The sequence below is a fragment of the Tribolium castaneum genome, chromosome 2 (assembly GCF_031307605.1).
Source record: "Tribolium castaneum strain GA2 chromosome 2, icTriCast1.1, whole genome shotgun sequence".
NCBI lineage: Eukaryota > Metazoa > Arthropoda > Insecta > Coleoptera > Tenebrionidae > Tribolium > Tribolium castaneum.
This window is the reverse complement of record NC_087395.1, coordinates 2,504,237-2,530,442: the sequence shown is the minus strand read 5'-3', so window position 1 is coordinate 2,530,442 and position 26,206 is coordinate 2,504,237. Positions and strand designations below refer to the sequence as shown.

General features: G+C 28.1%; 1 protein-coding gene across 2 annotated transcripts in view; it reads left to right on the top strand.

The window, feature by feature from the left end:
- Positions 1-26,206, top strand: part of Dh31-R (Diuretic hormone 31 Receptor) — a 147,459-nt gene that overhangs the window by 98,759 nt on the left and 22,494 nt on the right. For both annotated transcript variants that reach the window (XM_064354762.1, XM_064354761.1), the window contains exons 8-9: positions 22,382-22,561; positions 25,274-25,397. In XM_064354762.1, coding sequence (XP_064210832.1) covers positions 22,382-22,561; positions 25,274-25,397 — 304 coding nt within the window. The remainder of the gene's footprint in view (positions 1-22,381; positions 22,562-25,273; positions 25,398-26,206) is intronic.

The window sequence follows — 26,206 nt, the reverse complement described above, 5'->3', positions numbered from 1 at the left end:
TTACATTTCACTCATATTTCGGTTATGCTTAGTGATCTAACCATTATATTGCTCTTATATAACTTTCGCCTAAAGTTTATTTAAAACAACTAATAGCAAATTTCTAAACAAATTAAAATTTTAAATATTTACATAGATTAAATAAATTGGTGCTTCTATCCAGCCTCTTTGGAGTGCACATCATCACTAGTGCACAATAAATATTTTTCACTGTTTTGTTGATTCCTTGTTGAAGTATTCCAAAAGAATTTTTAGGAATAACCTCTGCAAGAAAATGTTCGATGACCAGAACTAACATAGAACTACTTATGTTAAGACCGAAGATGCTGTAGGAGTAATAGGAAAGGTGAAATGCCAACTTACGGCAAAACTTCTAACGTAGTCAGTGTTATCATTTTCCTCCAAAGAACAAAAGTTTGTCAAACTGATAACAAATTACAGTTATCAGTAACTAAAATATTACTATTTTTAAAAATGTATGGTTCACTGTTTTCTTCATTGTTTTCTCAACTTTGGACAAATTCTCCGAACCCAACTTAACATTGAAGAATTAAAGGGTCAGCAGGTAGAAAGTGAGAAAACATTGATTCTTAGAATAATTTGCTTTGGTTTTGACAAATTCTTTTTTTTGTGGTCAAAACTAAAATACATTTAGGCCAGCTTTTTCAGCTTCCAATTAAGCATAAATTCAAATTGTATTCTACTTACATTATAAGCAATAAATATAGATGACGATTCACGTGTTTGCAACATGTACAAGTAAAGAAAAAGCAAAAGTCACTGTTGAATGTATTTTACGACCAACAAACTAGATAATTTTCCACCATATAACCAAAAATTTCTTAGATCACTTATTTTGTTTTGTAATTATTATTATAAGATGCCGGCGAATATTAAATATAACTGTAACATAAACATGCTCAGATCACCGATATATAAACTGAATCTAGCATACGCTATATTGCATTACATACATAACAGTTATATAACCGTCACATAATCTATGCTGTATACGCTAGACATAACCATGGTTAGAACACTGATATATAATCTAAATCTAGTTGGGGCCATATTGCTTAAGAAACATAACGGTTATCTAATTGTAATATAATCATGGTTATAGACGCTAAACATAACCATGGTTAGCGAACGGTTATATAAGCTGAGTCTAACATAACCAATGGTTAGATTTGTGTATTGTGGTTATAAAATGTTATATAACCGAATGATAACTCAGTAAAACTGTGCTACTAGGGAATGCATTGATTTGAATTTTTTAAAAGTGAACAAGGAATTAAGAATGTTATGTGTGTTATGCAATGTCCAGTAAAATAATAACCTCAGTGTAGATATCACTTTGTACCCCACAATATACAGTCATCAAAAATTAATTAACTTTGTAGTTTTCTTTTTTAGTTCTATACTATTTCTACTTTTGTGAATTTGTTACTTATTGTCGATAGAAGATAATGACAATTCAGACCTAGTTTATTTTTTTATTTTATCTTGCTAATATCATATTTTTGTGTTTCTTGCTAGAAATGATCCTAATTAAAAAAGTGTTTTTATTTTTTTTTTAATTTAGTACATTTTTTATCAAAAATCCTTAAACAGTGCGTTTCAGATAGAATTTACTGTTTTAGTCATTTTTCTAACAATAATCATTTAAACTGAGCAAATTTTTAATTAGAAATTGTTTTAAATCTATTGAAAAAAGACACTTTAGACTTCATTTAACGTTCAACGCCTTAAATTTAAAAACAATATGTTTTGGGAACTGTTTTGCAGTTTTTAACATTAATTGAGTAAGTTTTAGACTAAATTTAGCAATTTATTTTGGGTTAAGTTTGGAGTTGAATTTTATGACAATTTCTGATTTAATGTTGTTTTGTAACAAAGTTAACAAACAATTATGTATTTCAAATTTTGTGTTTTTTTGATTAAGTAAGCTTCTCACTCAAAAACGCTTAATATCTATCGAAAGCAGCAAAAATTATAATAAAAATAATTTGATATCCTCTTGTTGATTTCTAATAATGTTACCTGTGAAGCTGAAACAACTATATTCCAAAAGAGCTATATTAAATTATTACTTATTATTGTGTACCAGCTAAATGAAATACAAAAACTATAGTAAAATTGAATAATTGATTAAATGAGTTCTTATAAATATTAAACGATCAGCTCAACGCAACCACTAGAATTTATTAGTAACGTTTATAAAAAATATTTTTATTAACTTTTATTTAAATTACGTTTTCTAAAATAAATTTTGTACCAAAAAATTCAAAAAGTAATTGGGGCTTAAAAAATAACCATGCTTTCTATATTCTTCTTTTTTATATTGACATACAGTCTTGTACCTGTTACTGTAGAGCTTTAACAATCGTTTCTACTTTCATTTCTTTGAGACTTAAAAACTTGGATTAATTTTTTATTATCTTTTTTTGTTTCAGTTCATAGTTTTAATCTTTTTCTCAGCAAAACTATCGTGTACTAATGTTGAATTTTTTTTTACGAAACTCAGCACGTTTTTTGTGTAAATCTGGTCAATTTTACATACTTCTATGATCTTTATGGTGAAGTTTTAACTTTAATTTTATCGACTGTTACGACTTTCCTAAATTGAACGTATACATTTTTTATTTCGACAACATTAATTGTTTTCTATTTAAAAATATTATTCTGGCGCATCCACCATAAGTGGCAAACTATAAACATAATAATTATGGTGTAAATAATGGTACATACAAATTTTTTGTGATACTTTTCTGTTTTGTAAATATTAATTGTTAATTTGAAGTATTTCTCGGGTCAACAATTTTATTGAAAAATAAATATTTCTTTACCAATCATGTAAACAGTAAAAATATTGAGCAATTAAATGAACAACGTAAATAACACAAGCTAATTGTTTCAATTTTTATATACAGTGAAGATTTGTTTATCCAAAACAATATGCACCATTCTGCTAACATTTAAAAAACCAAGTAAAGAAAAGTTTTATAATTTATTTAAATAGAACCAAAGATATAAAAAATATATTTTCTTTACCTTTCAAAGAGCACAACTTTCAAATTATTCAAATAGAAACCACGTTTCACATGCAGAATTGTTGATGAAGTGTAACCCAAATTTGTTTTCCATTTGGCTAAATATCTGTTGCGATTATTAATGCATCTCTACACTTCTCAGAATGAATCGTATATACAAGACAATGATGTTTACACTAAACCCTATTTCAATGTACAAGTCATCAAGCATCAAATGTAACCATTGTTATGTTGAAAATTAGTGTGTGATGTAGTTATGATTTTTTTTTCCACCTCCCATTTCGAAAGTGTCTACAGGGTGAGTCAATAGTGGGTTATTCGACGGAGGAGGTCGAGTGTTCGAACCCGGATCAGGGTGACAATTTTTCTATGAAAAAAAGTGTAGAAAAGGTAAGGAAACAACATGTAAACAAAAATAGGAGATTGAGAGAACACATGGACGTATAAACGTAAAGCGGAGCATAAAACTGACAGAAATAAGAAAATGATGCGGCAAAAGGTAAAAGTACGTAAAGACGCCAAATTATAAACGTAAGAGCATATCCTAATCAAGAAAATACTTTTTGTTTTGAGAAAAAAAATGTAACTGCAGTGCTGTATGGTCACTATGTTTAATATAATAAACCAAGTACTTTACTGTCCACGTTATCTATGAAATGTAATGTTGGTTGCTTCAAAAAATTTTTCAGGCTTATTATTACTCGTGGACCACCCTGTATGCAGTCTGTATATCCACCTAATTAAGTAGGCACAAAAGTTCACAATTTCGAACAAATGTCAATATCTCTGTAGGAAACACACGTCTAATGCGGTTCGTTATACAGGCTGATTCATTTTTAGGATCTGGAAAAACTTTTTAGCTTTTAATACAGCTATAGCTTTAAGATTTTGCACACAATCTAAATCGACCATTCTGAGTTAAACTGAGTGGCTGAAGTTTCGGAACTACGAGAAATTGGCGCTAACTTTGAAATTTTAAATTGTAACCACCGACTTTTATTGCATTTTTAAATTCGCCTCTTGTAAATGAGTACAATGTATTTTAGTTGTTAGTACTCATCTGTCATAGTTTTTGATGTATGTCAATTTTTTTTTATAGAAATTTTTATTTGCATGGGTTTATTTAATTTAAAATATCACAGCTCATGAATTCTTTAAAGCAAGTGATTAATTCGTTTTATTTCTGATAGCCAAAGGTTTGAAGGACCTCACCAAATCTTCAAGATTGTCAATTTTCAAATTGCAAAGCTACTATGACTTTTTGAAATTGATAAGTTACTTTACATAAAGTTTGTTCACTTTCATAAAAACTACGTCCTAGTGTAAGTTCTTTATATTTGGTCTGCGTAACTCGGTCTTTAAACGAGCGCTATTTGTTTCTAGTAAGAAAGTTTCTAGTGAGAAATTTGTCAGAATTGACAGTGTTTACAAATATAGGTTAAAAGCTATGAAAGTTTTTAAAATCTGTTAATTATTCACTTAAATTAAATCTGTGAAGTTATGAAACTGGTCCAAAAACAGGGTATTAAGACTAATACTTTGTCTTAATAAAAATTTGAATTTTGCGTGGAGGGAGAAAAGTTTCCCCGACCTTGGTATAGCGTTAAAATTTTTCGAGCCTGGAATTTTGAGCACTGATAGGTGAAAAACGTTTAGCAGGAGTAGATAAAGGACAGATATGGTCGGAAAATTACCGAGAAAACATTTTTTAATGTTGTTTCCAATGTTCTTTCTCTTCAAAGCGCCTCGGCAAAGTTGCTCGATTTTTGCGTGGCATTTTATAATTGCCTGTTTTACATCAACATTTAGCGTTGCTCGCTTCTTTATAGACTTTTGACTGCTTATTTTTAAAATTTCTGTTTGAAATTACGATTTTCTTACTGGGCTTGTGCCAAATGTCAAATTTTGACAATGAATTAGTACTGCCAATCGGTAGACTAAAAGAACTAGGCACGGCGTACCAACCTAACAACTTCACAGCTGGTTGTTATCCATGTGAAAATACAGTAATCCCTTAAATTATAAAAAAAAAACAGAATTAAATATTATTGTTTTATTGCTTATTCGATAATGAACCGGAGGTTTGCCAAGTGTTGATCATTTTGCAAGGTCTACTTGATTAACTATGAAAACTACTAAGTAAAATCCGTTTTTTTGTGATTTTTCTCAAAAACTCTAAGAGATAGGTATAGGAGGTATTGATAAAAGCTACCATAAATATCGATGTTCTTCCGATTTCCGTTAAGAATATGTGGTCGTTCTATTTGATAATACAAAGTTTTACCAGTTTTTGATAACCATCTTAAAAAGATCATACTAGCCATGAATTTTGACAGTTCACAATTTTGAAAATCCTAGAAGACTCTTTAATCTTTCGGTTAACGAATGCAAAAAAAATATTTACTAACCGCAAAAGGTTCGAAAACTATGATATCTTAAATAAACCTTTACAAATGAAAATTTTAACAAAAAAATTGACTTATGTCAAAAACTAGGAAAGATAGTTGCAGCAACTTGGGTAAATTTTACACAGCTTGTTAAGGTAAATTCAAATATGTAATAAAAATAGGTGGTTACTATTTAAAATTTCAAACTTGGCGTCAATTATTTGTAGTTTTGGAAGCTTAGCCATTTTGAAAATAATTTAGTTAAACTCAGAATGGCTGATTTAGATTGTATACAAAATTTTAAAGTTCTAACTATATGAGAAGTTAAAAATTTCTATTATAGATTATAAAAAATTACTGTATATAGAAACAAACTTGTTTGTTATCCAAAAATAATTATTTAGATGGTTATATGTGTTGATTAAACTGTCGTTTATTTAAAAATAACCGGTTTGATTAAAATTGATCTTTTAAGTCAATGTAAATAGTTACATCGTGCAAGAGGACACTTTTATTCTCGAAGCTTATTTCCAAATTGGAGACTTAATAAATGGAGAATGGTAATATTCGATGTCTAAATGCATATCATTAGATACAGAGTGCTCAAAAACTGGCGCACCAACTCAGTGGTACGAGAAGTAATGGCACAAATTTGAGAGCCAAGCGGCCGAGAGTCGGGTCGACCCGATAGTATTGAGAGCAGAGTCGATTGTCGGCAGTTTTCTGGCACTGGGAGTGAATGGGTGGAAGCTGGAGGGTTGTGAAAATTTGATAAATATTTCGTTCAAAATATAAAAAATTTTGACTATCGCACTTGAATTGTTGAGCGAAAGGAATAAAATAATTAATTTTTTAGTTGAAACGTCTCATAGAATATACAGTTAAAAACATTAAAAACAAAAGTTTGGCTTGATTCTGGGTTTTTGCCCAAAGTCAACAGTTTACAAAATACAACGTTTATTAATTTATTGATTAATAGACGTAGAAGTTAAGAAGTTAATTTTTCCAAAAAATGAGTTCAGATTATTTAAAATTAAATTAATCGTAAATTAAAAATTTATTGCGATTAAATCGGATTTTGAGGGTAAGTCATCGCTTTAATTTCAAACAAATAAAAGAAGATAAATATAAAATGGAAAGGCTTTTGCACATTACAAAGCAGGGTGTTTCGAGTATAACACTAACAAGTCGAGGGTGTATTTGATAAGAACATCGTTTATTCTAAAAACAATGTAATAATAAATAATAAAATTAATTGTAAAAGTTTAAATAATGAAATTATTATTCTTGTTAATATTAACGGTCGGTTTACAGAAAGCAAAATTAAAGTTTAATTTAGAATTAAACTCATTCCACATTAAGTTGCCATTTAAAATGCATTGACAAATGTCAAGTTGATCTCGAAATTAGTCACGAAATGATTGTACTTAATTTACTTTATTTACTCCTGAAATACGTGTTTTATTTTCAAATTTTCTCAAAGGTATGAATTTTTATTGGAATCAAAAAAATTAATAAAAATCAAAATAAAAATTAAAGTTTGGGATGAATCATGGGGTCCTAATATTACCAGTGTTAATTCTAAGCACCCTAAGGCTGTGCCATAACATTTGGGTATATTGTAAACGAATCTCTTTTTCATCACATTAAAACCAGGTTCAATTCCGATTGAGGCCTGTATAAACAATTTTAATCTAGGCTGGATTTTACAATTGTCAGATAATTAAATTATAAAATTTAATAAATTAAAATAATAAAATTAATGTGGAATTAGTTTAACTCTGAATTAAACTTTATTTCACTTTCGGTAAACCGACCGTTAATATTGAAAATTATAATACTTTCATTATTACAATTAATTTTGTTATTTATTATTACATTTTTTTTGTAATAAATGATTCTTTTATATCAAATACACTCTTGACTTGACAGTTTTTTACTCGAAATACCCAATGCGCAAGAGCCTTTCCATTTTATACTTTTCTTCTTTTATTTGCTTGAAGTTAAAGCAATGACTCACACTCAAAATCGGGTTTAATTGCAATTAATTTAATTCTGAATTATCTTAAATACGGATGGCATGCGAACACGCCTGAACTCATTTTTTGAAAAAAAAAATCATCAACTCTTAACTTCTACATCAATTAATAATTAAATTAATAAACGTTGTATTTTGTAAACTGTTGATTTTGGACAAAATCCCAGAATCAAGCCAACTTCTGTTTTAAATATTTTTAATTGTGTATTCTATGAGACATTCCAATTCAAAAATTAATTATTTTATTCTTTTTGCTAAACAATTCAAGTGCGATAGTCAAGATTTTTTATATTTTGAACGAAGTATTTATCAATTTTCCACCTATCCACTCCCAGTGCGGGAAAACCGACAACTGCCGACAATACTATTGGGTCGACCCGACTCTCGCCCGCTTGGCTCTCAAGTTTGTGCCATTACTTCTCGTGCAAGCTGTACGTTGTTGAGAAACATGTGTAGATCACGGAAAAATTTTGAAAAAATTTCTAAAGCCGTATTTAAAAAAATCTGGAGCTGCAAATTTATTTTGTTAACTTCTTCAGTTTTATTTATTTTTTAAGATTCTTATGTTTCGCACTAAGTAGTCGTTCCCTAACTAAAATGAATAATTATTTTTAAATTTACTAACAGACTTTAACAGTTTTTTTAATTTAAAAAAATTAAAATTTATCAAAAAAATCGCTGTTTGTAGATGTGCCAACACTGGGAATTATTTCCTAGGAAACGTTTCAAAAATAATTTATTTTTATTGTTGATCAAGTTCTATTCGGAAATAAAATTAACTAGACGCCCTCTGGTGATGACTTTTGAACTATGTCGAAAACAGTAAAGAAATTTTCGTAATGCCACATTTAACTGACATTTAATGAATTGTTCAACAATTTTGCGTGTATAGTGTTAATTACTTACAATAGAAAGAATTACTTTAAAAGTACGTGGTGGTAAATATTAGCGTTGACTTTGGTTCTGTTGTTTTTCGTGGTATAAAGTGTTTATTGTTGGAACTTGAAAGTGGATAAAAAGTAAAAAATATTTAAATTTTGATTACAAAGTGTTATCAAACAGTTGTCTAATTAAAGATTATAAGTAATGGATCACAGCGAACACAAAGTTTGGCTCAAGAAACCAATAAATTAGTGAAGTGTTATGAATTTTAGGTTAGAATTTTCCACTGAAAAAATCATGAAATGCTGCGGTAAATCTACAAAACTACAATAAAGATTAACAACTGCTGATACATTTAAACGTAAATTATACCAAAAGGTAGGCTTTTCAATGTCTTTGTAATAATTTTCCAATAAAGAAAGTGAACCAAACAGTCATTCGTTATTCGTGTTTTCCTCGTCATCTCTCATTTGTCAACATAAGTTTCTTGCATCAAAGATGCAATAATCATTCCGCATAGGCAATGTAATAATTGTGAAGCCCCAAAATTCGTACAACGCTCAAAATATCCGAATAAACATTTTCCCGCCATTTATGGTTACTGTTTTCGACCTAGCTCAGTGGCGCCCCCAACGGTAATTTTACTTCCGAATAGCGATCACGACTGTTAGACAACGTTGCCACATAATCATTTTTTTTTAATACAAAGAATTTTTTTACTATTTTTACCTTTAGATGTAGGCAATTTACCACCGCACTCCATTGGGTGGGTGCGCCGGTTTTTGAGCACCCGGTATATGAAGCTGTATTTTCTGATTTCACATGGAAAATTTACAGACGACTAGATGAGAATCATTTAGAAACACATTGTATAATATTCTAATGCGATCTAGTTTTTTTAGACAGGTTAATGCGAATAGTGCAATTCTGAATTATTAAAACCAAACTAACCAGTAACCCTCATGGCAATAATAATTATAACTTTATTATTCCTCTTGCAATTACATCTAGTTTGACATCTTGCATTATTCCGCTCAATTCCAAATTACGGTACAATTAGTGCTCTCGTGTTTAATTGAGAAAGTTAATGTTGTTTAATGTTGATATACTTACCGAAATTTGTTTTGTTCCTTCCTTAGGGAGACGAGATCTAAAACGTGTTACAGCGATGACATTTTATAAAAGCTTTTCCTGTCTGACGAAAATTTCAGCCGACATAAATATGAAACTTGAAAATTATATTTGCACGTGTGACATACCACTTTTATGGAACTATTGTATCTCTTGATGTAACAACTTTGAAAAGGAACCATTATTTCTGATGTAATCAAATCTTCTAGTCCACTTTCAGGTAAAAGCTTGATACGTGCTGAGTGCTGGGTTAATATTAGGAGAGCATTTAGAGATTGATTCGAGAAATTGTTTTCGACACGTTTTGATCGAAATTTTATTTTCTTTAATATTTTTCCCCGTAAATCTTTTAATCCATGACAAAGCCCATCTAATTGCTTTCTTTCTCTTGAACTTGTTGCTATTTGACTGAATTTATGTTCTTAAAGTATCTAAAAAAATTAACTAGGAATTTCAGCTTAATTGCAAAAGCATTTTTGCTTTTGCTTTGCCTGGTACATCCTTCCAACTAACAGATACGTTTTGTTTGAGCAAGCGTTTCAAAAGACAAATATTGCGACGATCTCATTAGTTTTGTTTTCTTTATCCACCTTGTTACTTAACTCAATTGCGCCAGTTTTTTCCGTATAAACAAAATGACTGTCAATTCGTTATAAAATTTTAAATAAATTTCCGTCAGTTTAATTTTGTGTGCACTGAAAAAAGTTGCTTTTTTCGTTACCACGTTGAACAAATTGAAAAGGAAATTAATTTAAAGTAAAAATATGTAGTGTTTATGAGTTACTAGAAACTACATAAAATGCAAAATTGTTTTGAGATAAACAGGTTTTGCTTATTTGAAAAAAATGGTAAATAATTAGCCTGGCGCATCCACCAAAAATTACCAAATAAAAATATTTATAACAGACACATGAATTTACGTTAATAATTTTGATTCATTTTATAACAGATCCTAGAATAAATTTTATAGCCATAAAAATGGAAAAACTGAATTTGTTATTAATTAATTAAGCGCTTTTAGTTCTCATCAGATAAACTCAACAGAAAATTTTTATTAAGATTTAGTAAATAAATATCTTTTATTCTTCGACACTGTCAAAATTTAGGGTTTTTCTTCTGTGTAAGGAAGTTTTGACAACTGTTTGGCATTTCTCAGTACGAAACGTCAAATTATTTTTAACAAATTTAAATCAATTTTAAGCCTTGCTGAGTCTATTTCGAAGAATAAAATGTTGTATTCAACTCGTTTTTGTGTAAATCGGTTCATTTATTTCGCCTCGTGGATGATAAACCACTCGTTTTCACTCGTGGTTTAAAAATCCACTCGTGATATTCGGAAATAAAATTAACTAGACGCCCTCTGGTAATGACTTTTGAACTATGTCGAAAACAGTAAAGAAATTTTCGTAATGCCACATTTAACTGACATTTAATGAATTGTTCAACAATTTTGCGTGTATAGTGTTAATTACTTACAATAGAAAGAATTACTTTAAAAGTACGTGGTGGTAAATACTAGCGTTGACTTTGGTTCTGTGGTTTTTCGTGGTATAAAGTGTTTATTGTTGGAACTTGAAAGTGGATAAAAAATGAAAAATATTTAAATTTTAATTACAAAGTGTTATCAAACAGTTGTCTAATTAAAGATTATAAGTAATGGATCACAGCGAACACAAAGTTTGGCTCAAGAAACCAATAAATTAGTGAAGTGTTATGAATTTTAGGTTAGAATTTTCCACTGAAAAAATCATGAAATGCTGCGGTAAATCTACAAAACTACAATAAAGATTAACAACTGCTGATACATTTAAACGTAAATTATGCCAAAAGGTAGGCTTTTCAATGTCTTTGTAATAATTTTCCAATAAAGAAAGTGAACCAAACAGTCATTCGTTATTCGTGTTTTCCTCGTCATCTCTCATTTGTCAACATAAGTTTCTTGCTTCAAAGATGCTATAATCATTCCGCATAGGTAATGTAATAATTGTGAAGCCTCAAAATTCGTACAACGCTCAAAATATCCGAATAAACATTTTCCCGCCATTTATGGTTACTGTTTTCGACCTAGCTCAGTGGCGCCCCCAACGGTAATTTTACTTCCGAATAAAGCGTCCGATTTACACTCAAACTCATTAAATAAATAACTATTAAATTTTTTCAAAAATAGTAAAATGTTAGAACATCAACCAACCTAAAATAAATTTAATATTTGTAGTCAAGAAGCTCTAGAAGGTTTTAGTAGGCTTAATTGGTAATAAAGTAAATAACTTGGGTTAAATAAGCTATTTTGGTTTCAATTGTTTTATGAAGATGTTTTGAATTTTTCTGAAACAAAATAAACAAAAAGTAAAAAAAAGAAATAATTCACTGTTTTCGATTTGGGGTATGTTTTAAATGACAAGAAATATATTAAAATTAATGTTAATTCAATATTAATATTTAATATTAATTAAATTTGTAGCGTTTATTAGTTTTTTGTAAACTAAATAAACATTAAAAAAATATTTTTTTACATGAGCACATATTTTTTTAGTAGTAATGAACTGATATCCTGGCGCATCAACCAAAATTTATCAACTAATTTGCAAGTGCATGTTTTGTAATTCTTTGGAGTAAAAGCCTATTTTAATGTTAATTATGTTCTCATGGACTATTAAATAAAGCTTTAAAATTAATTTGTAGTCAAAAATTTAAAAATTTTTATTTGGTACTGAAATTAAAAACCTGTGTGAAGTAGTACAGTAGCGGACACGGAATTTCGGACACTTTTGTTATTTCGTTGTCAAAAGATATGAAGTATTCCATACGTTTATGTCAACGAAATGCCATAGGCGTCCATAGTTTCGTGTCTGTCACTGTACAGGAACTATTAGTTTTTATGAACTAAATAAGATGCATATATTTTCTAAAATAATGCTTGTTATATGGAAGATCCAGAAGGTTTTAGTAGATTGAATTGGTAATAAAATAAATATCTAGGTTTAAATAAGCTATTTTGATTCTAATTGTAATGTGTGTAAATTTTTAGAGTATTAATGGATAATGGATAATGAATTTTTTTTTAATTTTATAGAAATGTTTTTGCGTTTTTTCGAAACATCAAACAAAATTTATCAATTTTTAAAAATATTTTTCACTTATATAACAAGCAAAATTTATCCATTATTTTTGATTTGGGTTATGTTTTAAATGCTCAAAAATTCTAAAATAAGTTTTATATCTAAAAATGTTTTATTTATACTGAAACCGAAATCTACCTGCTAAAACAGCTCCAAATTTTTATTATATTGAACACATACTTTTACAATAATAGCGAACTGATAAACTGGCGCATCCACCAAAATTTATCAACAATTTTACAAGTTCATGTTTGGTAAATTAATGTAATGTAAGTTTATTTTTATTTATATTACGTTCTCGTAGACTATTAAATAAAACTTTAAAATTAATTTGTACGTGTAGTAAAAAATCCATCAAAAGTTTTATTTGGTGCTGAAATTTAAAAATTATATGAATTAATACAGAAATTCTTAGTTTTCATGAACTAAATAAAATGCAGAAATTTTTTGATTTATTTCAAACTACCAAAAGTTGGGAACTATTTAAAATGTGTTTGAGATGTAAAATACAATTTTTTTATCAATTTGTAAATAACGAGACGACTAAATCCAAAAGATTTAAGTAATTGAATAAATAGTGAATAACAATTAAATAATAATAAATTCAATATTTACCAGCGCATCCACCATAATGCTATCAAATATAAAAATGTTTTTTATTTAAAACTGTTTCGACTTGGGTTCAATTACGTTTAAAAGACAAAATTTTCTAAAATAAATGTTTATTGTCAAAGGTTCAGAAGGTTTTAGTAGAATTAATTGGTAATTAGGTAAATAACTAGATTCAAATAAGCTGTTTTGATTTTAAATGTAATGTTTGTAAATTTTTAAACTGAATGGAATTCAAAATATTGTTTAAATTTGGTATAAATGTTTAGAGTTTTCTCGAAACATCTAACAAAAGTTATCATCTATTAAAATAGTTCCGACTTAGATAGCACGCTGAGTTTATTCACTATTTTTAATTTGGATTGTGTTTTAATTGACAAAACTTCAGAAAGTTTTATTTGTGCTGTAACGGAAATGTATCCGTTACAGCTACAAGTTAATTACATTAATTAAATTTTTAGCACTTTTTAGTTTCTTGTAAACTAAATAAAAAATACAAAATTTTTATTATACTGAGCACATATTTTTTCAATAGTAGTGAACTGATAACCCGGCGCATTCACCAAAAGTTGCTACTAGCTAGCAAGTACTTGTTATGTAATTTAATGTAATATAAACTCATTTCAATTTAGATTATGTTTTCGTAGACTAATAAAAGCTTTAAAATAAATTTGTTGTCAAAAATCCAAAAAGTTTTATTAGTTTTATTTGCTACTGAAATTAAGAAACTATGAGACTAATACAGAAACTGTTAGTTTTTATGAACTAGATAAAATGCTAAAGTTCTATGGCACAGAATAAATATTTGTTGAGTTATTTTAAACTATTAACTATTAACTTAAGAAAAGTTGGGAACTATTTAAAATGTGTTTGACACTATTTGAAAAAAAAAGACGACTAAATCCAAAAGATTTAACTAATTGAATAACAATTAAATAATAATAAAAGCAATATTTACTAGTCCAGCGCATCCACCATAATGATATCAAATATAAAAATGTTTTTTATTTAAAATTGCTAACAAGGTTTTGTTTTGAGTTAGGTTCAGTTACGTTTAAAGGCTAAAATTTTCTAAAATAAATGTTTATTGTCAAATGTTCAGAAGGTTTAGTAGACTTAGTTGGTAATGAGGTAAATAACTAGGTTCAAATAAGCCGTTTTGATTTTGATTGTAATGTTTGTAAATTTTTAAACTGAATGGATTCCAAAATTGTGTTTAAATTTGATAGAATTAGTTTTTTCGGAACATCCAACAAAAATTATAAACTATTAAAATATTTTTGACTTAGATAGCACGCAGAATTTATTCACTATTTTTAATTTGGATTATGTTTTAATTGAAAAAACTTCAGAAAGTTTTATTTGTGGTGTAACGGAAATTTATCCGTTAAAACAGCTACAACTTAATTACATTAACTAAATTTGTAGCACTTTTTAGTTTTTTGTAAACTAAATAAAAAATACAAAATTTTTATTATACTGAGCACATATTTTTTCAATAGTAGTGAACTGATAACCCGGCGCATTCACCAAAAGTTGCTACTAGCTAGCAAGTACTTGTTATGTAATTTAATGTAATATAAACTCATTTCAATTTAGATTATGTTCTCGTAGACTAACAAAAGCTTTGAAATAAATTTGTTGTCAAAAATCCAAAATGTTTCATTAGTTTTATTTCAACTATTAACTCAAGAAAAGTGGGGAACTATTTAAAAAGTGTTTAAGATGTAAAAAACAAATACTTTTTTATTTGAAAAATGAAAACAAATTATAAAATTCATGTTGTAATCCAAAATCCAAATGGTTTAACTAGTATTTGAACTCTCCAAAATCTGAGCAAACTGAGCAAATATGTTTTAAGTTATTTCAAACCATTAACTATAAATTTACCAAAAGTTGTGAACTATTTACAGTGTTTGAGATATAAAAAACACAATTTTTTATCAATTTAAAAAAGAAACAGTGTTAAATAAAGTTTGGAGATCAAAATTTAGATGGTTTAACTATTTGGGTTTCTCAAAAATATAGCACAACTAACCCAGCGCATCCACCAAAACTTATCAAGTTTGAATTACACAAATTATACAAGACAAAATTCCTAAAATAAATTTTAATAGGACTTTATTCTGTGATGAAATAAAAACGATGTGCTAGCGAAAAAATAAAATTTTATTGAAATAGATTTTTATAAACAAAATGATTGTCGATTCGTTATAATAAATTTCCGTCAGTTAAATTTTGTGTGCTTTGAAATGTTGCTTTTACAATATTGAACAAATTGAAAAGGAAATTAATATGCGTCCTCTCCCACGCATAACCCCTAGCGATTTATTTGAATTCTTAAAGAAATCCAAATAAAGCGTTTTACAAATAGTATTAAAAAGAAGAGCAAAAACGCAAAACGCGGATTTATCGATCATAATTTTATCTCAATTTAAATTTGCAAGTACAAGAGTTCATTTTAGATGTTCCAAATCGTTATTGCTTTATTTCTTAGTCATACAAAACGAATAAAATGAATTCAAAAGCGGATTTGCCTTGGCACATCCTATAATTAGAAAGAAATCTTTTTTAACTTTCGTTGAGTTCCAGGTAAAAGGTATTGAGTGCTAAGCTTCTAATTAATTGCTCAATTAAACTTTTCTCCGAAGTGTTGTAACTAACGAAAGATGTTTAATCTTCCGACAAACTTCCTTAAAGTAGTTTATTTTGTCAGCTGAAAAAATGTCTAGTTAAAAATAATGATTAAAAAAAATAGAACTCAATTACCCTTACAAACTTAACTTAGTCAATTAGTTAAGCTCTACTAAGATCAAATGGTTGATTAATGATTCAGTTTCCATAAGTTGTTCTATTTTACCTTTTGTAAAGGCACTTGGGTCATTTCAAGCAGCCGAATTATAAACTTTTGCCCGAATGCTCTTATCCATAAAAGCACGTTTTAAGAACACTACTGGCGATAAAACTCCAGACAAAGAGTTACGTTCGCGCAGCAAAAGAGTAATTGAATTCCTTCTCCGTTATTAAATTCATTGTTTACGAACGGAACCATTAACAAATTTTAATTTCATTAAAATGCACTTTGCGAAAAAAGTAAATTGTGACGAAATTTTCCACTCTCTTTTCGAGATAACGCGTCTGAAAGTGCAGAGTACACAATACACCACTTTCGTACGTGACGCAGCACCTGTTTGCAATTCGGGCGCTCTCCAGACGTCAAACACACCGAAACCCCGTTTCATGGACGAATATGCGATTAAATTCGAGGATGCGTCGAATCTATATCGGAAGGAATTAATTTATTTGACGAGGATTAAAAGGGAAATTAACTTAGAGGTGATGCGAGTTCTTAATGGGAAAATATCAAGATGCGGAGATTTTAATTACCTTTCTTAAATGAGAATAGTTTTCGTTTATTTTCAGTGTTTGTTATTGCCGTTTTTCGACTGGAATCAATAGACGTTTTGGCTCGTTTTGCCAACGATGATTGAGTGGACTATTATCCATTATGGGGGCGTTCTATAGACAGAAGTGCGATCAATTTTAGGCTGATAAAAGTGTGAGAAAAACGATTTGACATGTCTATACGTGTGGGTATGTGTAGTTTTCGCCATATACAGCGTGATGACTTAAAATCCCCAAAAGTAAAACGTGATTCACTTTACAAACTTATTTAAACCCATGACTAATGAAAAAAAAGGAAAAATTCGACAAAGTAGAATAATACACAGCAAAAACAATAAAGAATCAAATTATTTAATTATTTTCTTTTAATTTTTTTAATTTTAATAACACCAAAGGAAACTCTAGTAGCACACCTATATAACCGAAATGTAACCTTCTAATATAACCGCCAGCTACTAAATGTGACGCTTTTATAAGCTAACTGTTAGTTAACCACCTTATCTAACCGTCATTTACGCGCAGTTATGTTACGGTTATATAACTTCTTTTATATTTCGGTTATATTGCGGCTATGTGTCGTTATCTAACCTTTATCTACGCGTGATTGTACTTTGGTGGTATAATTTTCTTTACATCTCGCTTATATTTCAGTTATGTTTCGTGATCTAACCTTTATATTGCTCTTATATAACCATTCTTATATATATATATATATATATATATATATATATATATAACTTCTGCCTAAAATTTATTAAAAAAAAACTTACAAATAAAAATTTTAAACATTTAGGATGTTTGGGGTGCACGACATCACTGGTGCACAATAAATATTGTTCAGTGTTTTGGTGATTTCTTGCTGATAAATTCCAAAAGAATTTTTAGAATCGTCTTTTATGACCAGAACTCAATTCTAGATCTTTTTGTTTTCGATAGATGTTTTACAAAACTTAAGGCTAGTTACCGATGGCTTGGCGCTGCTGAGGCTTAAGGCCTTCTATTGAAATAACATAGAACTGCTTATATTAGCTTCTAAAGTAATCAGTGTTTTTGTGTTAACTTTTTCCTCCAAAGAAGAAAAGTTTGTCAAACTGTGAACAAATTACAGTTATCGGGAACTAACGTATTACTATTTTCAAAAACGTATTGTTCACTGTTTTCGTCATTGTTTTCTCAGCTGTGGGCAAATTTTCCAAACACATCTTAACATTGTAGGATTAATGGGTCGGCTGGTAGAAAGTGAGAAAACATTTATTCTTGGAATAATTTGCTTCGGTTTTGGCAAATTCATTTTCTTTGTTACCAAAACTAAAATACAATTAGGCAAGCTTATTCAGTTTTCAATTAATTATAAATTGAAATTGTACTCTACTTGCATGATGAACAAAAAATATAGATGACTATTCAAGTGGTTGCAACATGTAGAAGTAAAGATAAAGCAAAAATCACTTTTGAATGCCTTTTACCACACACAAACTACAGTGGGTTCACTTTCATAAAAGCCATTGTGGTGCAAATAGCGTACTTTTGGCGTTAGCTTTTATATAAGTTGTCATGGTAACAGGTTAGTCATTTGTACCACAATGGTTTTTCTGAAAGTGAACCAAAAGTAGATAATTTTCAACCATATAACCAAAATCCTATTAGATCATTTATTTTGTTTTGTAATTATTATAATAAAATGCCGGCGAATATTACATATAACTGTAACATAACCATGCTTATATCACCGATATATAAACTGAATCTAGCATACGCTATATTGCATCACATTCATAGCAGTTACATAACCGTCACATAACCTTTGCTGTATGCGCTAGACATACCATAGTTAGATAACTGATATATACCCTGAATCTAGTTGCTTAAGAAACATAACGGTTTTCTAACCGTAATGTAACCATGATTGTATACACTTATAACATAACCATGGTTAGATAACCGTTTTATAAGCTGAGTCTAACATAACCAATGGTTAGATTTGTGTATTGCGGTTATATAACGTTAAATAACCGAAATATAACTTAGTAAAACTGTGCTACTAGCACAACTTTGTCTTCCAAATTTCTGAGAAACAACGGCTGAGCTACCGATTTTTGAATTGAAAGATGGACATCCAAAAAACATTCAAAAGAAATCTAAATACTTTAAAAATTGCTAAATTGAGTTATAGGAAAAACTGAAGAAAACTTTCCTTTGAATAGCACATGTACAATACAAAAACTTGGAAAAAGGCATAATTTTATATTTGAAATAGGAAAGTTGATAACGACTTTTTTGAAAAGAATATGTGTACGAATTTTTTCATGAATATCGTCATTAAAATTTTATTAAATATTTTTGTGCAGATATTGCTGGATAATTTTTAAGTAGTATATTTAACTGGCAGCAAAATAAGAAATAAATGGAATAAGAAAAAAATAGTATTTAGCAAAAATAATAAGTCAAACTGAAAAAGCAAACAGGAATACGAAAAAAAGGTAAAACATAAAAACAAACAAAAAATAATAAATATATAAAACGGAGGAAAGAAGAAGAAAGGTAGTTAAAAATAAAACAAAAAATTAAATAGCATAAGAAGGAATTCTTTTATAGTTTGGGATTATAAGGTTTCGAAATATTTTTGTTTTTTTTCAAAATCAATTTGTTCTAATCTAGTAGCCTTTATACCTACGTCAGAGAAAGTAAAACTTTGCTTCATAAAAATCGAGTTATGACTCGAAACTCGACATTAAAAAGGGTTTGCTATTTTTTTTTATTTTGAAAACGCCAGAAGAGTGATCTAAATTTTGTCTTTCAAATGCTCAAAAAACAATTTTAAAATGTTAAAATTGTTGAGTTACCGATAATTGGAAAGTAACAATTTAAGAAGCTAAAAAATATAAAAAAATATATACTTTTCAAATTGCGCTATATAGGAAAAGCTAACGAAAACTACCGATAATTGGAAAGTAACAATTTAAGAAGCTAAAAAATATAAAAAAATATATACTTTTCAAATTGCGCTATATAGGAAAAGCTAACGAAAACTTTTTAAGAATAACTCAGCCTAAAATAAGAAAGCTGGTAGCGACTTTTTTAAAGGATTGTGGTGTTTACGAATTTTTTGATGAATATCACTATTAAACCTCGATACTCCTAATGTAAAGATTAGAGGAAAGACTCTAAAATTAGCCTATTTCTTTCAAAATGTTGAAAATACAAGATTTGTTCATTTGTTTAGCATTTTTAGTGAAATATGTCGACACCTATTTTTGCAAATTTGTATGTATTTTCTATTAACTCTATTTTAAGGTGATATTTCTGGATAGTTTTTAATTAGATACCTATCTAAAATAAAAAATAGATGATCGGAGTAAGAAAAAAGTGAAGAATAGTGAAATTTAGCGACAAAAGGAAAAAAGAAATAAAAAGGTAACACAAAACACGTACAGTAAAAAACAATGAAAGTATGAAGCTAAGATAAGTAAAAGAAAGAAAATTAACAGAGAAGACCAAAACTAAAGAACAAAAGCGTCAATAAATGTTTAATAAAGCTAAGGAAACTAAAACAAAACATAAAGAAAGAAAAATAGTTGTTAAAGAGAAAACCAAAATTAAATATAGCGAAAGAAGTAACATTGTTGCAATCTGAGATTTTAATGTTTTATAATATTTATGTTTTTTGCAAATGTAGAAAAAAAATTGTAATTAATTGCTTTAGATTATAAAAATAAAATTTTTGTTTTTCACAAAGTGAACTTTGCTCTATCGGTTGAACTATTTCTCCCTTCTTATTAAAGCACTTTTTTATTTTATTTTATACTTTTTGAATAGCGTGTTCGTAGAATTTTGTGGAATAATTTTTAATTTTTGTAAACTTTTTTTTTTGTTAAAAAATTATAATGTGGGAATGGTATTACAGAAACACTTACTATTTCTTATCTGAATCTCTCGTCTTATAGACGTCGCGTGCGACAAACACACTTTTTTGCAACTTCTTGCATAAATACCTATTTCTAGCATCATTAGCTTAAACGATTATTACTTCACAGGTCATTTCCACAGTAAATGCAACGTATCACAACACATGTACAGTATAAACAAAATGAACAAAAAGCATACAGTTAGCTTTAAGTGCTTTATACTGTTTGAAACAAATTTTTATATTAAATAATAATAATAAACTTAATGTGTTTTTACTTCAAGAAATAAACAATTCTTAAAAATAGTAGCTTTAATTAAAAAATATAGAAATTAACAAATACAGTGAAATGTATATGTAGCCATATAAGAAATTACATTTTTTTTATTAAAAAGCTGTAAAAATATTCTTACAAAACTAACTTAGTTTGTTAATTTTTTTAAACTTAATTTTTCTAAATCTACTCGTGAAGATTATTGTAAAAATTTTAAAATATTTTTGAAATAAATTTAAATGGTAATAAATGTCTTTATTAATTAATTACAGTGTTGATGTTGATACACATTGGCAATCTGCTATGGCGAAGTTTAGATGCAGCTACTCCACTTAACTCTAGCAGAAGCAATTACAATAAACTGAATTTCTAAAATAAACATACATTTCGTTGAAATTAAAAGCCAAATAAAATGAAGATAAATTGACAGATATTATTCAATTCAAATAAAGAAACAAAAAAAAGAAATTGCTTACTGATTTTGATTTAAATTTACATTACGTTGCTTTATTTTTCTGTTAATATTTTTCAACATTATCTAAGCGAGGAGTTCAACTTTTTTATAGATTAACCATAACTTGATAATATTTAAGACATTTTTAGTTAATAAAAGAATGCAACGTTGAATGAATCAATTAAATGGCACTAAAGTTTTTTTTTTAAATCAATTTGCAATAGGTTTTAGTAACTGAGGAATTGAGTAAAAAAATTTACTCTGTACAATGGCGAGCAAAAAATTTTGGACACTTTTGACATTTCATTGTCAAAAAATAGGGAATTACACACTAGGATTACACACATTTTTTCTCGCCACCTTATTTAATCTTAATTAAAATTGATAGTAAAATATGTCGACAATTTCATTTCACTAATAAAATAAAACTGTAATGTCATCTTTTTATACAGGGTGAGTCATTGATATGGGCGTGTTCGATTGCACCTACACTGTCAAAGATATCGAAATAAAGCAAATGGCATTTGCAAATAGGAAGTCAAAGTGCATGTTCTAAAATTATTTTGCTCTATACTGGGTGTTCCATTTTTACAGTGCAGTTATTAACATAGTTTTTTAAATGGCCCCCTTTGTATATTTGTACATATTTAAACTTGCACTTTTTTAGACTTTATAAATCAGTTTAGTTTTTGCCATTGACTTAAACCGTTCAGAAGTTATTTAATTTTTTCTACAATTTAGTGCGTCTGCAGGCACATTATTAAAAAATCGCAGACAAGACGCAAGACAACACTATACTTTTACTGAAAAAATGTAAGTTAGCATTTTACATATGGTTGAATAAGCTAATTAAATCATACTGAAAGTGAATGAAAAGCCGCAATTGTCAAAATTAAATTAAACACTTTTGAAACGCGGCCGGAATAATAAGTAAGAGAATAATTTCCACTCCACCGAACTACAATTCCAATTCTAGGTCTAAATCCCTTTTCAATTAAATTTTTTAGCTCGTTCGTTAGAGTATTTGCTAAAGTGTCGAACATTTCCTCTCCAACACTCCGAAACTTCGGCATAATTAACTCGGTTAAGAATCTCCGAAATCAATTTTCGCTTCTTGTGTTCCAGATGTTGGACTCAAGACGGCCGCTTTAACAAAATCCTGATGGTGCCAGTGGTCATTACCGTATTCCTCAACGTGATATTTCTGGTCAACATTGTCAGAGTTCTCCTAATTAAATTAAGAAAGGGTCCAGCTAATGGCGGATCGGGATCAGGAGCATCCAGAACTTCTCTCCAAGCTCTCAGGTAAGTTATTTGCAGAGTTACCAACTCAAACGAGATTGGTAAAAATCACGCGCAAATAAGAAGCGATATTAAAAACATTTTGATGCATTTATTTATTGCACAAAACATTTCTAAATTAAAACGACGTAAATTGAATAAACACATTCTACAAATTCTTTCTTAAATTCTGCTTTGCGTCCACTTACCTGTCTAGTTTTGTTTGGAATTTTTTTATTTTATTTATTTTTCTTGATTAATTTTTAGTGTTAATTCTTTACTCTTCTCTAGATTTTCCTAACTTTTCCTCTTATCTTTCCTAAAGCCGTTAGGAATTCTAAAATATGGACCTTTCTTTAGATTAGATTAGTAATTAAATTTAATTATTAAAATTCGTTTGTAAACACCATTCTATATTCTTTTTTAGAAATATTTTGTAGCTTATTTTTAAAATTCTTTTACAAACACTTCTACATTTTTTAAAATCTGTTTTATTTTTTTCAAATTTTTTTATATTGCTGTTTATAACTTTTTTAAATTATGCTTCGCTCTTGATTTTTTCTAGAAAATCTTCTTAATTCGTCTGTAAGTTTGAAATCTAGACTCTTCTTCAGAGTCTTTTGTAGACTATTTAAATTTCTTTTATAACCATTCTCTCTACATTTTTTCATCTATAGTTTTTTGTGTAGAATTTTTCTAGGTTATTCTTTAGCATTGATTTTGCGCTTTTTTCTAGATTTTTTAAAGTTTTTTTTTAATTCTTTTCTAATACCGTTTTTAGATCTAAAATCTGGACCCTTTTTTAGACTACGAATATTTTATAAATTAACTTGTAGTTTTATTTATACATTCTTTTTTAGAATTATTTCGTAGAGTGCATTACATTTTTTTATAAACATTCTTCAAATTCTGTTTTAGATTTCTCTTTGCACCTTTCAAAATTCTTCTATAGCTTCTTCTCACTAATTGTCTAAATTGTCTTCTCTAGATTTTTCATAAGATTTTTTTTCTGATTTTTTTTCTAGAACCATTTGTTGATCTTATTTTATAAACGCTTTTTCTACATTTTCAAAATCTTATTTAGAATCTACTCTGCATTTTTAAAAATTTTTTGTAGTTTTTTGATTTTAGTATCTATATTTATATCTTTTGGAATTATTTTGTTGACTGTATTTAACAGTTTTTTAGAAATAAGTTCCCTACATTTTTCAAATTTTCTGTTGGATTGTATTTACTCTAGATCTTTAGCTACAGAATTGTTTGATAGTTTTGTTTAAAACTTTTGTAAATAAATCTTTTAAATACTCTTCTTTATATTTTTTTGAGATTAATTTTTGTTTCTTTTCTATAACCATTTATAAATCTGAAAATTAAACTATTCTTTTTCTTTTAAAACACTTTTTTTCTAAAATTTCTTTTAGAATCCATACTGCGTTTTTTTACATTTTTTTATAGTTTTTTATTAGATTTTTTTTAGATTATTTGTAAACATTGTCTGGTTTTAAATTTATTAAGGTTTTTTATAATTTCTTTTAAAGCCGTTTTTGGTTCTGTAATCTCAACTCTTTCTTAGAAATCATATAATATCCATCTTTTGATTTGTTTATAAATTCTTTTCTAAATCTTCTTTTGGAATTACTTTAGGGTCTGTATTGAAAATTATTTTAAATATGTCTTTTATATTCTCCTAATTTTCATTTAAATGCCACTCTGAATCTTTACAAAATTGTGCTATGGTTTTGTTTAGAACTTTTTCAAGTTTTAATCTTCTAGATGATTTTTTCTAGATTTTTTGAGATTTTTTTTGAATCCAAATATAGGTCTGAAATCTAAATTTTTCTTCTTTTTTTTTCTTTTACATTCTATTCTTCAAATTCTCTATTAGAGTCCACTCTGCAATTTTTAGAGTTTCTTTTCTTATATTTTTTTTATTACAATTTTTCTAGATTATTCTTTAACATTGTTTTGAACTCTAAATTTTATAAGGTTTTTCTCTAATTCTCTTTTAAAGCCATTTATAAATCTAAAATTTAGACTCTTCATTAATTTATTTTATAATATTCATCCTTAGATTTTCATTTTGTGAACTGTATTCAGAATTCTTTTCTGAATCTTTTCCTATAGTTTTGTTTAGAAGTTTTCTAAATTTATCTTCTAAATTCTTTTTTCTAGTGTTTTCGCATTAAGATTCTTTTCTGATTCATCACTCAAACCATTTATAGGTCTGAAATCTAAACTTTTCTTCTTTTTTTCTAAATTCTCTTATAATTTCGTATATAACTTTTTTAAGATCTTTCTTTGAAACTGTTTTGTAGATTGTGTTCCAAATTATTTGCAAAAATTTTTTCTGAATTTTTACAATTCCTTATAGATTTTACTTTGCTCTTTTGCAGAATTTCATAAATTGTTGTTTTGTTTAGAATCTTTCTAGATTATTCTTTAAAATTATTTGTGTATAAAACTTGACATTTTAAAAACAATGTTGAGTAATTTAAAAAATAAACATTCTTACATCTTTTCGAATAATCTCAAACGAGTTTAAAATCTTTCAAAACATTCCTAGAATTAGAAAAAAGTGCGAAAAACTTACCAAGTTGGTAACACTGCGTATTCATTGCGAAAATTTATCTCGCCTCGCACAATTAGATTAGAATTTTTTTCATCCGCATATTCGCGATTAATTTTCGCAGCTTTGCATAATAATTAAGTTTGTGAAAAATGTATTCCCTTTTGCAGAGCTACAATGTTGCTGGTGCCACTGTTAGGCTTGAATTTCCTTTTAACTCCGTTTAGGCCGGAGGCGAACCACCCATGGGAGTATGTTTATGAAGTTGTTTCAGCGTTGACGGCTTCTCTACAGGTCAGTAGTCTTAATTTGTGACAGAAGCTCGAATTAATCTGAATACACAATGCGGAAATTCGGACGGATACAACGTAATGCTGTTTCCTTAACTAAACACATACAACATTTGGCTAAAGATCAATTCAGCACAAAGTTAGGGTTGTGCTAATTGGTTATTGTTCCACAACAAATTTTCTACTACCTACTGATTGCAAACTTAACAATCAATATTTTGTTAAATGTTACTACAGAGTAAGTATGCTAATAGTATTTATTATACAAGACGATAAAGAGACTGTTTATCTTATTTTTATCGTCGTGTATAATACAACCTATTTTCCTATTGCAGAACTTCAAGTTTAGGAGGAAAAAGTTATTGAACCCTTCAAGTCAATGTGTTGGCAGTTGTAAACTTATTGAATAAAATAAATTAAAAACATTTTATACACCCTTGCGGTTAAAGTGCTATTTTATCTGCTCAAGAATTTGACAAAGAAATAGTTTGACATTTAACATTATTACATTTCGTTCAAACTTAACCGAAAATTTTAAAAATTTATTTAAAAAGTGGAGCATTTTTGCATTTTTTGAGCATTTGAGTTATTATAAAGAATATCTAAACGTAGTTTTTGCAAAATTGTGTTAAACCGACCTGAAAAAACAATTAATTAGATGGAAAATGATACGATTTTTTATTTTTGTGGTACATTAGCACGTTTTTTATCCACAAACGTGGCAATTTTTCAGATTTTTTTTTACAATAATTTACGACTAAAATTAATTGGTTTGATTTAACCTGACCAAAAAATTATTGACTTGTTGTTCAA